The sequence below is a fragment of the Megalops cyprinoides genome, chromosome 6 (genome assembly GCF_013368585.1).
Source record: "Megalops cyprinoides isolate fMegCyp1 chromosome 6, fMegCyp1.pri, whole genome shotgun sequence".
Classification (NCBI taxonomy): domain Eukaryota; kingdom Metazoa; phylum Chordata; class Actinopteri; order Elopiformes; family Megalopidae; genus Megalops; species Megalops cyprinoides.
Window position 1 is genome coordinate 40,107,501 of NC_050588.1, and position 16,072 is coordinate 40,123,572.

At 52.4% G+C, this 16,072-nt stretch overlaps 1 protein-coding gene across 5 annotated transcripts in view; it reads right to left on the reverse strand.

The window, feature by feature from the left end:
- LOC118778739 (ephrin type-B receptor 2-like) overlaps positions 1 to 16,072 on the reverse strand; it is a 142,601-nt gene that overhangs the window by 54,311 nt on the left and 72,218 nt on the right. For all 5 annotated transcript variants that reach the window (XM_036530403.1, XM_036530402.1, XM_036530400.1 and 2 more), the window contains exon 3: positions 13,257 to 13,941. In XM_036530403.1, coding sequence (XP_036386296.1) covers positions 13,257 to 13,941 — 685 coding nt within the window. The remainder of the gene's footprint in view (positions 1 to 13,256; positions 13,942 to 16,072) is intronic.

The following is a 16,072-nucleotide window of genomic DNA, read 5'->3' on the forward strand; positions in this document are numbered from 1 at the left end:
TGTTCTGACTCCTCCCTCACCTTGCTGAAGCTCAGGTAAGTCTCTTCCCCTGCTGCTCTGACTCCTCCCTCACCTCCCTGAAGCTCAGGTAAGTCTCTTCCTGCTGTTCTGACTCCTCCCTCACCTCCCTGAAGCTCAGGTTTCGTCTTCCTCGTTCTCGTCTTTGCTGTAGGGCTGGTGAGCTGCTGCCACAGCTGACAGACTTCAGTCGTACCCAGGACCCAGACCGCAGAGAGACCCCAGTGCTACAGCTTGCCTGCTGTCACACACAGGAGAGCCGCTCCTTCCTACAGCTGTAGCAACAGCAGCAGCCTCTCCTCAGCTGCACAGTAGCTCCGCAGGTGTCTGAAAACACACTCCGCCCCAGCTCTGTGCGTGCAGGGAGAAAGGTTTAGGTGCAGAGCCAGGAGAAAAGCAGTTAGAGGGGTTTTGTAAAAAGCTGGAAATTTGCCATGATATAAGCACACACACACACACACACACACACAAAACCTCGATGCTGGTTTTATTTACAAAATCCTGCAGCGGAAAGGTCAGTAAATCCCAGCGCAGAGTAACGGAGCTCACGCACATCTTATCGCCAGCACGGCTGCTGCACTGGGGGACCCTGGGATTAGTCTGGGGTTCCTGGAGACTCGGGGATTAGTCTGGGGTTCCTGGAGACTCAGGGATTAGCTGGCCGGGCCGGCGGGGGTCGGTCGCAGTTGCGCTCGGAGACACAGATCCCTCGGCTCTGGTGTGTGAAATCGGGACGAGAAACGAGGGCGGGGCAGGACAGGGCGGGGTAGGGGTACATTGTGGGTTACTGTGGAAACGCCAGTGGGCAGTGATCCAGGACGCACCTGCTGGACGGACCTCAGAGAGCCAGCGAGGATGAGGATGGGGATGGGAGGAAGAGCCCATGGAACAGAGTCGCTGCAGACAGCTCTTTATGCCCTTTCACTGGAGAGCAGCGTCTCCTTCAGCCAGCGTGAGGGAATTTGCATTATAAAATGGAGTCTTTTGTTTAAGGATTTAAGATGATTTGAATAACAAACTCAGTACACTTAATACATTGTCTTTCTCCGTTAGATCTGTTGTTAAGCTCCTAAAAGCACAGGCTGCTTGGAGCGAAGCAGCCTTTCATTGTGGAGTACATGATTCGGATAAGCTCTGGAGAGTGTGATAGGACCTGGACCTCAGGCATGACCAGTCAGGCCTGCAGAGACCTGTGTGGAGGCTCTGCTGAGTCAGTCAGCCTGGCTTTCAACAGCAGCAGGTCCAGGGTGGTCACCCAGCCATGACGGTCCTGACCTGCTGGAAAAGTAATTCAGGGATTTTTTACTACAGGCAGGTATGCAGAGTCTTCTGTAAAGAATACACACACACAAGGAAGGAAACCAAACATCTGATCAGCTCAATCTGGCTGGTGCCTCTCCATTTTTAAGCCTGATGGTTTCCTGCTCTAACATCCTGCTGTAACGTTTAAACGTTACAGGCGTGTCTGAGTGACGCCCCCGTTGGTTCATCTCGGTGCTGATGACGGTCAGAGACCAGCACACAGAATGAACGAGGACAGCCCACACACAGTGCAACACATACATACGCAACACGGGAAAGACACGCAATCTCACAGAAGATGCATGAGGTAGCACACAAAAGACACAAACGGACTCACAGCATAACTGACAGAAAGCACAGCAACACCTAGTACAGCAGAGACAGAGAGCATAAAGCAACCCAAGGTACATAACAGCAACACAACAGGTTCACCCAGTCGCACCCACCCTGCTGCTGTAAGCACCCTGCTGGGCTGAAACAGAGCAGACCTGCTGGCTTCACAGCGGCGCAGAGGCAGTGAGTGAGGAGAAACAGAGTCACTCACTACCCTGTGATCAGAGATGTATTAATTAGGAGAAGGAGCTTCACACAAACACTGATTACTGTGCACAGGAGGGAGAGCAGCCACTCCTGATTTGGACACAACTCCACAACTGTCCTGCCACTCAGAGGGAAAGCAGAACCAGCGCAGTCTGCACCGTGAGTGTGCTGTGCCGGTCTGTGTGCGCTGTGCCGGTCTGTGTGTGCTGTGCCGGTCTGTGTGTGCTGTGCCGGTCTGTGTGCGCTGTGCCGGTCCGTGTGCGCTGTACCAGTCTGCACCGTGAGTGTGCTGTGCCGGTCTGTGTGCGCTGTGCCGGTCTGTGTGTGCTGTGCCGGTCTGTGTGTGCTGTGCCAGTCTGCACAGTGAGTGTGCTGTGCCGGTCTGTGTGTGCTGTGCCAGTCTGTGTGTGCTGTGCCAGTCTGCACCGTGAGTGTGCTGTGCCGGTCTGTGTGTGCTGTGCCGGTCTGTGTGTGCTGTGCCAGTCTGCACCGTGAGTGTGCTGTGCCGGTCTGTGTGTGCTGTACCAGTCTGCACAGTGAGTGTGCTGTGCCGGTCTGTGTGTGCTGTGCCAGTCTGTGTGCGCTGTGCCGGTCTGTGTGCGCTGTGCCGGTCTGTGTGCGCTGTGCCGGTCTGTGTGTGCTGTGCCAGTCTGCACCGTGAGTGTGCTGTGCCAGTCTGTGTGGGCTGTGCCAGTCTGTGTGTGCTGTGCCATTCTGTGTGTGCTGTGCCATTCTGTGTGTGCTGTGCCATTCTGTGTGTGCTGTGACATTCTGTGTGTGCTGTGCCAGTCTGTGTGCGCTGTGTCGGTCTGTGTGTGCTGTGCCAGTCTGTGTGCGCTGTGACATTCTGTGTGTGCTGTGCCAGTCTGTGTGCGCTGTGTCGGTCTGTGTGTGCTGTGCCGGTCCGTGTGCGCTGTACCAGTCTGCACCGTGAGTGTGCTGTGCCGGTCTGTGTGCGCTGTGCCGGTCTGTGTGTGCTGTGCCGGTCTGTGTGTGCTGTGCCAGTCTGCACAGTGAGTGTGCTGTGCCGGTCTGTGTGTGCTGTGCCAGTCTGTGTGTGCTGTGCCAGTCTGCACCGTGAGTGTGCTGTGCCGGTCTGTGTGTGCTGTGCCGGTCTGTGTGTGCTGTGCCAGTCTGCACCGTGAGTGTGCTGTGCCGGTCTGTGTGTGCTGTACCAGTCTGCACAGTGAGTGTGCTGTGCCGGTCTGTGTGTGCTGTGCCAGTCTGTGTGCGCTGTGCCGGTCTGTGTGCGCTGTGCCGGTCTGTGTGCGCTGTGCCGGTCTGTGTGTGCTGTGCCAGTCTGCACCGTGAGTGTGCTGTGCCAGTCTGTGTGGGCTGTGCCAGTCTGTGTGTGCTGTGCCATTCTGTGTGTGCTGTGCCATTCTGTGTGTGCTGTGCCATTCTGTGTGTGCTGTGACATTCTGTGTGTGCTGTGCCAGTCTGTGTGCGCTGTGTCGGTCTGTGTGTGCTGTGCCAGTCTGTGTGCGCTGTGACATTCTGTGTGTGCTGTGCCAGTCTGTGTGCGCTGTGTCGGTCTGTGTGTGCTGTGCCAGTCTGTGTGCGCTGTGACATTCTGTGTGTGCTGTGCCAGTCTGTGTGCGCTGTGTCGGTCTGCACCGTGAGGGCACTGTGGCAGTGTCAGTGTTCTGTGCTCAAAAGGCAAAATGGGTCATCAAATGCAAAACACGTCTTCAAGGAACAGCGTCCCAAAATCAATACGTGCTGTCAGTGCCGCGCTATAAGAGGAAATAAGGTCACTGGAGGGAGCCGTCCGGGCGGGGCGGAGAATGACATCACCAGGGTGTTGCAGCCTTATTTTAGACGCACCCGTCTCCCCCCACGGGGGCTGGATCTCCCCCCTGCACTCCATTCAGTGTCAGACTCAGTGATGGGATTAGAGCCAAAGCAATTATAACCTGATACTTAACGAAAATTCACATAAGACGCTTACATTTGATACGCGATTTAGAATGCCTAAAATATCTTCAATAATTCTGGCATTCTCTCACTGTCAGAAGGAGGAGAAGCGTTCATTCAAAAACAGAAATATCTCCTGCACAGATGCACTTCCCCTCTGAGCTGCAGGAAGGCTGGCCTTTTCAGAGGAGCTGTCAGAGACGGCAAGCGTGCGGAGCACACAGGGCTCAGCCTAACCTGGTCAATAATGCTAATGTTTCTAAGCCCAGGAAACTCATTCATCAAGGTGAGCTGAGCGGAGTGGAGCCGGGGGTCACAGCCAGCCCCCCTGCCTTGGGGGGAAGGTGGTAACGAGGCTGGATCACCCGGGGTAAGGCCCCAAACGGAGTAAGGAGATAAAGAGGCCAGGAGGGCGTCCTGACAGGGGTACGGGGAGGCGGGGGGTGGGGGGTTTGGGGGTGCAATGGGAACGAAGATCACAGACCCCGACGAAGAGCAGATTCAAATATCACCCGCCCCGTCCCGACACATTACACAGCTCCATGCCTCTGAGCTGAAACACATGGATAAATAACTAACAGGCTCTATCAAGGTAGAGTAACCAGGAACCCAACCCCATCTCTCTTATCAGAGAGGCCAGAGAAAAAAGCCTCTGAAATGTCACGCCTCTCTCCAAGAAGCAAAGAATTTTGCCCTTTTCCAAATGCGTGAGACGGAGCATGGCTGCATAAAATCAGCTCCATCACAGAGCGCTCTCCCTGTCCTCCCCCACCCTGACTGTCAACAGGCTGTCTGCGGTTTACACTGCGCTGCAACACCAGCACGGCCTCCATACTTGGCTTAAAGTGCAAGGCTAAGAAAAGTGAATCAAAACAGTGTCGCGTTAATAATGGATGATGCATCACTGCTGTGTTTAAAAACAGCTCCACCCACAGCCCGGTGCCATCTGGCTGCACTCGAGCGTTTCCGAGCAGCCGGCTCATGCCGTGCTGAAGGCCACGCCCACCGCCCAACACGCCCGCTACGGCTGTCAGCGCTGTCAGAACCACCAGCCCCTACACGCCTTAGTCATGCGCACCCGAGTCGCACACGCTGAGTCACACACGCTGAGACACGCACGCCAAGTCACACACACAGAGTCACATACACAGAGTCACATGCTGAGTCACACACGCTGAGTCACACTCGCCGAGTCACACACACAGAGCCACACACACAGAGTCACACACACAGAGTCACATGCTGAGTCACACTCGCAGAGTCACACTCGCAGAGTCACACTCGCAGAGCCACACTCGCAGAGCCACACACACAGAGTCACACACACAGAGTCACACACACAGAGTCACAGCAGTCACAGGGAGTCCTTCATTCAGTCTCTGACTCCTCTAACATCAGCAAACAGTCAGCTAACAGTCAGCAGCGTCTGTGCTCTGCTAATGATGGAAGAGTGGGGTGGAGCTATCATGTGCTAACAGCAGGTCACTGTTTGAACACTTCAGCGTTCTGCTACGCAGAGCAAAGTTTGGTTGATTCACAGGGGTCATTGGGAGCTCACACAGTCTCCCACACAGAGATTTCACACAGAGCGGTGCTTTATTTACAGGTTTTATTCCCATAATCCACTGGGTGACATGCGCAGTAAGCCGCCCTCACCACTCACTGGAAAGACTGGTTGTGTTTGGTTGAGGGACATCAACAACGAGAAGAACAAAGAAAGAAAAACAAAGAAGGAAACCATTCACAGGGAAAACAACTTCGTTCTGGCAAATTGAACTCTCCAAAACATTTCCAAATTTGGTACTCCATAAAATGGCCAAAAACGGTACTGTGTGAACCACTTCTCAAAGATGGTTCATTTGACTTGCGTGACATCCAGTACAAAGACGATGCCGTAACCACAATGGAGCAGCACAAAGGAGCCTGAAGTCCCCAGAATGTCCTGTCTGTCCGCGGTGACCGCGGAGGCAGGAATGAAGGGGAAGCCTTAATTGAGGCCGCTGTGGCCATGCTGTAATCTGCCAAAGCAAACAGGCAGTAATCCTCCCGAGTTCTGTGTCTGTGCAACACGATAGGGCTTAATCTCCTCCTCAGAAAGGCTGCCGGAGAGTTTTGCAAATTCACACCACGCAGCATTCGGCCTCGGTCACCTGCAGCCACGTGGGGCTTGTGGCTGGACTGACAGGTGTCTGCTGTGCTGGAAATAAGCTGGCCCTTATTTGGTATTGCTCACACTGTACAGCCCCAAGCAAGGGCCAGTTACCAGGCCTACAGTTATGGACCACATGACCCGGTGACCCATCAGGTCATCCAACCAATCAGAGGACTGGGTTGGGCGGGGCGAGGAGCAAGGGTGCTGCCATTCACTTCCTGCTGTCGTACTCCGGCGTTAATCGAACGGAAAGCCTCTCCACCGCGGTTTAGAAAGACAGCCTGTTCTCCTGCGCCTCAGCCCCTGTGCCCTGACTCCTGTGGGATCTGTTTAGCTTCAAAAAAGCTCAGACATCCACTTCTCCCACTGTCAGTGTCAGCACTGCACTTAGCCTGACAGAGGAGTCCGCTGCTCCCTGTAAACGCTCTCTTTGCTTCAGGCTCAGAGTGAAGCCCACCCCCTGAGAACCCGAGGGCTAACATTTGCCCCCGAAAGCTTGCTGCAGTTATCAGCGGAGTACACATTCTGTGTCACTGAATGGCCAGGTGTCCATTTCTGCTAAGCTAACGCAGGAATGGGCTCCCTCTCTCCTCTCTCCTCTCCTCTGCCTCCACTCTCTCTCTCTCTGAATCTTTAAACACTCCGCGGAGTCAGGCAGAACGGAAGACACCAGAGCATTCATATCTCAAGGTTTCCTATTTTCTCCTGCATTCCGGTGTCAGAGGGCACTCCCACCACGGGGAGGAATGCCTCCTCATGACATTTCAAGCCAAACAGCAGCCTTTTTCTCATCAGGCAGTACAAACACAGGACAGAAGAGTCACTGCCCTTTCCAAAATCCCGTCCCGCAGTGTAAGCTCCCCTGTGACAAATGGAGCTCATGCTGTAAAATGCTGCTTCGTTAATGCTATTCACACACATGACTCACAAGGACCTCTGTTAAGGACTTCTATACTTTGCCCAGCATAAGCACACAGTGATATTCCACAGTGACAGGAGCCCTGACTCATGGTGCTACCTGAGCTGGAATCACTCCCCGCACATGTGACTGAACGCCCTCGTTACCCTTAGACACCCCTACCCTCCTCCCTCTACAGGTGTCAGCACCTCCACGGGTCAGATACCAGAATTCAGGTTGAGTTTAAAGACCCGCAGAGAGAAATGGATGAAAACCACTGGTCATGTCTATGCTTCATGGAAAAGGTTGCTGTTATTCTTTAGCGACCGCCTGACGCTCGGACTCCTCAATAAAAACCATGATGTCATTTGACTGGCACGTGTCTTGCAGGGTTCCGGGACACAATAAAGATGTATTTTCCACCCTGGCTGAGAGTTTAGAAATTAATCATATTTCTCACTGCACAGCACATCTGCAGAAGAAACAAGGGAATGTGAACTAAGCAGCATGATGGCTGGAAATAAACCAACACATGAAGCCGTTTCAGGGTTTTACACACCTTCAAATCACCTGTCGCCGTCCTGATGGTAGTGCATGACTGGCATCAAATGGGGGGGGGGGTTACACCACTCCCCAATGGAGGCATCAAAGCCCCCCTTCCATCCCTCACACCAGCCCAGGCCTGGTTTCCCACAGTCTCATCTGTCATCACTCTGACCCACCCCCCCCCCCCTCCACCAGCACTGAGGACCAGCACATGGAGGGGGTTCCCACAGAGACAGGGGCCAGAAGGAGAAACGTGGCAGGAGAGGAGGGGGAGAGGCTGGGGGGGGGGGGGGGGAGTGGGGGAAAGGCTGGGGGGGGGAGAGGTCCAGGGGAGAGTTGGGGCAGGGATGGGGGAGAGGTCCAGGGGAGAGGGGGGCAGAGATGGGGGACAGGGAGGGTAGACGGGGGGATAAGTGGGGGACAGGTCCAGGGGAGAGGTGAGAAGAAGTGGGGGACAGGTCAAGGGGAGAGGGGGGGCAGAGATGGGGGACAGGGAGGGTAGACGGGGGGATAAGTGGGGGACAGGTCCAGGGGAGAGGTGAGAAGAAGTGGGGGACAGGGAGGGGAGAGGGGGGGGGGTAAGTGGGGGGACAGGTCCAGGGGAGAGGTGGGAAGAAGTGGGGGACAGTTCCAGGGGAGAGGTGGGAGAGAGGCGGAGGAGAGCTCTGAGAGGCTGCGTCTGAAACGGAGGAGAACGCTAAAACCAGATGGAGGAGCTGAAATCTCCATCAGGGCCAGGAACACGTAATAAACGAGTATCACAGCTCCCCAGGCGCTGGGGGGGGGGCGTTCCCGTCCCCCGAGGCTTGTGATCCTAATGTCTGTGTAGTGCAGGAATTTTAACTCTCCTCTCCCAGCCTGGGACTCCACCGCCAGCCCTCACAGCGAGGGAACCCCCCCTCTCCTGTCGGAACGCTCCACGGTCACTGAGAATCACGTTCGGCTGCGGGTCACGCCCTGCACATAACAGGGCAGAACACCAGCCACACAGGCAACACGCCGAGCTCCCGCTGCCCCGCTAACCGCACTGCTAACTGCTCCCGCTAACTGCTCCCGCTGCCCCGCTAACTGCACTGCTAACTGCCCCGCTAACTGCTCCCGCTGCCCCGCTAACTGCACTGCTAACTGCCCCGCTAACTGCTCCCACTAACTGCACTGCTAACTGCTCCCGCTGCCCCGCTAACTGCACTGCTACCTGCCCCGCTAACTGCTCCCACTAACTGCACTGCTAACTGCTCCCGCTGCCCCGCTAACTGCACTGCTAACTGCCCCGCTAACTGCTCCCGCTAACTGCACTGCTAACTGCTCCCGCTGCTCCTGCTAACTGCCCCTGCTAACTGCCCCGCTAACTGCTCCCGCTAACTGCACTGCTAACTGCTCCCGCTAACAAACAAGTGGCCTGCGTTTCACGGCCAGGCTTAAGAGCTCGGGTGCAGGCTGCTGTACCCCCGCACCCCAGCCCAAAGCCTGAGCTCCAGCTCCATCACGTCTGATCCCACGTCTGAAGCGCAGCCGTGTGTCTCGTCTCCTCAAAATCACAAATTTTCCACGTTATCGCCCCAATAAAAAAAAGCCAGCAGCTAAAAGAATACAGTTAGCATCCATACATCACACAGAACTGCACTCTTTTTGAGGGGGAAGGAGGGGATTTTCCCCAGTACACAATCCCCACCAATCCAACAGGGCCCAATATGTGGCTCAGTGGTTAAGAAACCACAGGATCCAGGCTCATAACCAGCAGGTTGTAGGCTCATTTCCCAGGGGACACTGATGAGGTAGGCTTCAGCATGCTGTCTAACCTGAGCTGCTTGAGTGTAGTATATAGTGTAGCAGTGCAGCGCAGAGGCAGGCAGCAGGACTCAAAAGTTTGCTTGTTCGATTCCCCACTGGAACATCGCTATGGTATCCTTGGGCAAGCTACTAAACCCACAATTGCTTCAGTAAAATCCAGATGTACAAATGGATAACACTTACCTATGTAAATTATTCTGGGTAAGAGTATCTGTTAAATGACAATAATATAATGTAATGTAATGTAATGTAATCTGCAGTATGTAAAATGTATCTGGTCCTGCACAAACCCGCTAATCACACTAACTGGACCTGGCTGGTGTCTCTCACTGGCCTTTTACCATGAGACATGCTACTCAGTGTCAAGGCTGCGTGTCTTACATGTTGTATTAGACACTCGATACAGTGCCTGTAATGGCTCTGCTTACTGTCTGTTAGCCTGTATAAACCATGCAAGTCCTCTCACAGCAGTACCATTTTGTACAGCCGTGTTTCTTAAAGATGTCTTTTGTGAGCCTGTCTGGAATTAAGGGGCATCTGATCATGTGTGTGGGCACAGTTTAGTGCTGTCATTAGATTACAGCTGAACTGCAGCTGCTTGAATAAAATAGTGATGCATTCCCACAGTCCATTAGCCTAACCCAATCAGGACGGGGCTCCAGGGACAACTTAAGAGGCGATCAGATTACGATAAATAAATCGCATGGATGCAATTAAATATTTTGCATTTTACTGACAAACACACAGCTCCCACTGCACAAAGAACAAGGGGGTTCTGTAATTTCAAATTAAAAGTGCCGACAGACAAAAACCTCAGTGCCACAAGAGACAGAGCCTCCTTCAGGCTGTGCCAGAAATAAGAGCCCTCTCTTTTTGGGGACGCTGCTGTTGAAAGACCCCTCAACGGTTCATTTACATTCTGCGTTTCCACAAGAGGAAATCTAATCCCGTAAGAAAAATGATCACAGAGGCAAAATGCTGTACGTTAGGCTTAAACACCCCAGTACACAGTCAATATTTTGACAGTTTCCATGCTTTCGTGTAATTATTTCACGGAAACCCTGCCAGAGGTTTTAATTGATATGGGGCATAATTATAAGTTAGGGTTACGGAGGTGTCTGAGCAATATAATTTCAACTGCTGCTTGCAGTATTAATCTCTCGCTTTTGAGTTGTGTTTATTGTCTCTGCCGCTCTGTAATCCGCGGTGAAAGACGATACGCAGCGAGCCGTGGGGAGAGCATCTTTCATGAATCAATTCATTACCCAACCTTTGGCAGTTAAAAGGAACATCTTTCATAAATCAATTCATTTCTCCACCGTCGGCATTTAGAAGGAGCTGCCCACAGTCTGTCTGTGACTCGCTCTCACGCAGCGATATCAGTTTTCTACATCAGCAGACATTACAAAGCACCAATGACAGCAGGCCTCCATCAGTGCCACCGACCAACAATGGCCGACCTTTTTAATCTTTTTACCTTCTACGCCAGACCTTCCCAATCAGTGGATCTGCCAGCATTTTTCCCTGTTACCTCCAGGCTTGTAGCTGTTGTGGTCGCCTACCCTTATAAAACACATCTGTAAGTGGGATCAAAGAGCCGAGGACGCTCTGCACGGCCCTCCTGCACTCTCCGATAGTGCATCCAGCGCATTAAAGTTTCAGACGCTGTGTGCTACTGCACCGTGTCTGCGTTATCACTTAAGACAAGTGCACTTCTCAAAAACACCCCATCTCCACCGCCGCTCCGGAAGGCTCCGGGACTCCTGATGCTCAGCGCTGTGCGGGACTCTCCGAGGGGCGGGGGCGGGGGGATGAAACTCAGCCACGCGCCTCTGTGGCCCCGCTCTCTGATTTACGCGCCTCTCGTCTGAGCTGTGACCGCTCGCCTCATTGTTTTACGCCGCGACTGAGAACACCAGACCCCAGGGACACACAAATCTACCCGCGCAGTTAAAAAGCGGAGGAAATTGCAATGGGGTCAAAAACAAGCAAATATGTGTAATTACGTATTGGGGGTTTCAATTTAGAAGCAGAATTCCTGAGGGGCAAGTTTTCACCATTCCAGTCATCCTTTAATGAGATTCGGCCCAGCTGTCCGCCTCCTCCGTCACAAACCGCCATCTCCGCTGCGAGTTCCTCCTCGACGGCCTGAGACCGTGCTGTAATTACACCAGTGCTTACGAAACGCTCGGCTTTCTCTGACACAGGTGGGTGTTTTATGGCCAAGTCTGCGTCTGAGAGGGCGGTTGCCATGGGAAAAATGGCCCCTGTCTATGTCCCGGTGTGGGATGTGGTGGGCTCCTTTTGGTGACCCCCTGTTCCCCTCACCACCCCACCCCTCCAGCACGCTAGCACCCCAGGCTTGGGACAGCAGCAACCCTGTGCCACCTGGGATGGGTTGTTCACACTGGTAGACACGAGGCTTCAGAGGAACTTCTGAGCTGCAGGGCTGTGTGTGTGCGATTGTTACAGTGTTAGTGTTCAGTGTGTTGCCTGAGTGCACATGAACCTCTGTACATGACTGAATATGGGAGTGCGTGTGTGAGTCTATGACAGAATATTTGAGCGTGTGAGTGTGTGTAAGCGTTTATGTGAGTGTGTATATGTATGCGTAACTGTGTGTGTGTGTGTGTGTGTGTGTGTGTGTGTGTATGTGGACTGGAACAGCCTTTATCCTAACACAGCCTGCATATTGATCCAAAGCCTGGAAACAGGGACACTGCTGTATATCCTCGGAACAGACACATCACCATCTGAAACGCTACATGCTACTCAACTGATATAAATACGTGTCTGTGTGCAGGAACGCTCTGTGGAAAAAGGACTTTTTAGAGCAGACAGTACGCTGAGGCCGAGAAGCTGCCCCCGCATCACTCCTGCGTGGATTTAAATCAGGACAGCAGCATTTGCTGAAACGATCAAAAACCCAGGGAGGGGCTGACTCAGTCTGGGGAGTTTTCAGTTTTTCACTGTTAGATAGCATTCTTCTGTTTCACAAAAAGAGTACCTTATGTTAAAGTCATGAACTTAAAACGACATTTCTCTCAACAAAGGAAAATGGTTTCTTTTCAAGTTAGAACTATGGAGAAGTGTAATATTACACACGTTACACGGCGCAGAATATGGTAAGTCATAAATTATTCTCTGATGGCAAAAATCTTGCAGTTACAGCAAGACCCTGTGATCGAGGGCCAAGAAGCAGCCGATGTAGACCGCTGTGAAAGACTAAAGAAAATGAATCTTAAACTGAACACATGCAGGCAGAGTTCACCTTTATAAATATTTCATTACACCCGTCTTTTTCAGGGGACGGAGCATATATCTGAAATCTGTTAACTTCTAATGAAAGGCCGTATTTTAAGGCATTAAGCTTGCGCAGGTGCAGTGTGGGGTGACGCCGAGCTGTGATCCAGCGCTGAACCCCAGCAGAGGAACCAAACACAGGTGTCCAGGTATGAGGCTGTGCAATGTGTGAGCATTAAACCCTCCAGCTAACCGCACTGCTGAGGACCAGCTCAAACAGTAACGCGTCTCATTTTAATGTCACCTTAAAACCCCCTCGGGGAAGGCCTGGGACAAACAGCAGCACTTAAAGCACATGCACAACTGCCTGTCAGTTTTGGCATCGAGTGAATAAACAAATGATGACTCAAAATCCTCTTTTAGTGACAGCAGCTTCATTCCAATGAGCTGACTGAGGGCTTCCAGCTGGCTGAGCATTTTCTCTGCTGTGATCTGCTCACAACACACCATTTAAAGTGTTTTAATTCGATAAAAAGGACAAAATTACAGAACGGGTCAAATTTTCCCATGAATGCAGCAATAATGTAAATATCCAAGGCACAGCAAACCTTGATTAATTTAATTTATGATGATAAATAACCGCCAATAAAAGCTGTGGGTGACTCACTGACCCACTTAACGAATGCATCGCCTTTCCGTGACTACCTCTGCTGAGGAGAGAGGCACTGCTTCCTGGTTCCAATGTGCCTTTATTATGACAGAGCTCCCATTGGCTGTAACTCAGACCAATAGGAACCCTTCAGGAAGCTGTGACAGCATGCTGGAAGGGCTGATGGGAGTGGCTCTTACCTCGGCAAACCGTGCCGTTGTCCACGGACTCGTGCCCGGCCTTGCACATGCAGCGCCCGATGGGCACCATCCACTCGCCCTCGCCGTTGCAGTACAGTTTGATGGGCACGTCCACCTCCTCGGCGTTGGGGACGCACACGCCGCGCGCGGCCACCAGAGAGGTGCTCTCCGCCCCCGACAGCGTCTCCTGGAAGATGGCCCCGTTCTGGATGACGCGGGGACACTTCCTGTAGAAGACCCGCACGGCGATGAGCGACATGCAGCCGCCGTAGTCCTGGAAGGCCAGGTAGAAGCCCTGGCGGGAGACGGGGCCGAAGCTGCGCACCTCCGTGTTGATCTTCATGACGCGGCCGCCCAGGTCCACCTGCGAGAAGCTCTCGTCGGCCGCGATGGTGTCCACCTTCACCCACGGGTTCTCCATCCAGGGCGGGGACACCTTGTTGGCGGTGTCGGCGTCGGACTCATAGTAGTAGAGGTTAAAGGTCTCCTTGCAGGAGCCGGGCACGTTGGGGATGCTGCTGCAGTCGCGCACCGAGAACTTCATCTCCACGTGGATGCGCTGGGCGCCGCGGCGGCGGATGTACTTGGTGCGTACCCAGTTGTTCTGGTTGTTGTCGAAGACGTTGCACACCTGGTAGGTGCGGATGGTGTTCATATTCTCGTCGTAGCCGCTCACCTCCTCCCACTGTGCGGGGGGGCAAACAAACACAAACAGTGAGTTTCACGGGGGGGGGGGGGTCACAGCACGGCATGCGGAGCTGCGTTTCTCAGACTTCTCATGCATGACGGACGCATGAGTCAGCGTCCTGAGGGAAAAGGGCCTCAAACGGCAAACCCAGAATAGCAGCTCATTCCCAATTCACGTCAAAACACACTGAACACGTGTCAAAACATATTAATTATCACCACTTTAATTTATGCAATTGCATCTGTATATTGTAATATATTGTGAAAATTACACACATTAAAAAACATATTCTACAATAAATGCATAAGACCACAAGAAAGTGAAAAATAATTATATGCATTTCGTAAAATATGCAGTATATTTTGACATATAGACAACACGCACTATGCATCATATATTAACATATATGACTTATTCACAGGGCCGGAGCTGTCTCCCTGTCAGAGTGTGAGGGTACAGCTGCAGGCAGGAGTGGATGTGTATTACATGTGTATTATATGTGTATTACATGTGTATATGTGCATTATATATGTATTCTATATGTATATAAAGTCAGACTTTGGCAACACTGCGGAGACTTGGTGGGGCTTTGACTGTACATCTTCCCGCCCCACAGTCATCTGCTTGGAGCGCGCAGGACACGTACAAACCACTGAATGTTTTCAAATACGATTTTACAACATAACTGAAAGTAGATTTCCAGCTGAAACTGCAATTGAGCACATACCTATAAGAACCACTGATGACAGAATGCTGTGTTTATAATAGTCTGAATCTTTGGGGGTAAACAAAGAATGCTAAGTCATGCATTTAAATGTGGTTATTACCACATAAACATCACCTTTGCTTGTGATGTGATTTAGAGATTTTGATTCAGATGAAAGCAAAGCACGTTCTGGCAAACGCCAACTTTGCTGTGTTTAGAAACTGAGGTGGTAAAAAAGGTCAAAGGTCAGTGCCCGGTTTCAGCGCCCTAGAGGCCGCTGATGGAACGTTCTGGACTCTCTGCCCAGCCCAAGGAGTTTTTAGCTGCGGCCATCACGGTCTCCTGTGCGCTTTTCAGGGGTCACGTCCAGGCCCTCACCGGTAAAACATCAGACCTTCCACCCAGTGAGTGACCCTCATTCTTCACCTCACAGATTTGGGTTGCCTCAGTGGCTCCTCCTGTTGGCTGCTATCAGTACCTTCTGAACCCAGTCATCCATCCAGATTCAGCTCTAACTACAGTGGTCCTTGCCATAACCGTTGTTTGGAAAAATAATAATAATAATAATCTGGGACTGCTGGCTGGGGAAGATCTACTCTCTGCAGGCCTTCGATACTGTGGCTTACCATGACCCGGCTAGCATCCCCACCACCCGTCCATATTTAGGCCTACACCTCCACCCCCCCCCACCCCCGCCGCCACACCTCCCCCCCATCTGGCACCCTGTCCCGCTCCTCTCCTGCCACACTGCTGACATCACTGTCCCGATTCCCGCTAAAAAAGCACTCTGGCAGAACAGTGGGAGAGTGTGCCCCCGCGTTCATGACCCCAAATCTATCAAGTGTTTCAGGGACTCCTCTGAACCAGTAATTTATACCACTGAGTTTCTGCGCTCTTGAGTTCTCTGCCCCACATAGTTACTGCAAAAGGGCATGAATTATTCAGAATACACAAGGCTCGTTAACTGGAAAAACGGTTTAATATGCGGTAGAATCTCCTCCCTCATTAGCCTGCGTGCGGATGTGCGAGTCTGTTTTCCCTCAGAAACGAAGGATGCCCTTCACTGTGATTTATGCACACTGTGTGAGCTTAAATGCCACAGAAACGTATTAAACCACAGTAACAAGACTGTGAGACTTTATGCACAGACTTCAAAGAGGTCAAACTCTCCACCAGCTCCGGCACGACATGGGCTGCCCCCTGTGGCTCCTCACACCCTGCCTGCTGAGCCACAATGCTGGCCTTTCAGAAGGAGAAGCACAGGCAGGCAGGCAAAGGCTGTCTGCTTTCACTGCCGCTCCCCAAAAAGGAGCATCACACCCCCCTCCCCAAAAAAAACAACTACTCCCCATACGTGTCCTGGGTCATGGGCCTCTGATGACCCTTCCCCCCTCCTCTTTTCGGGGGGGGGGCTGGAGTTGG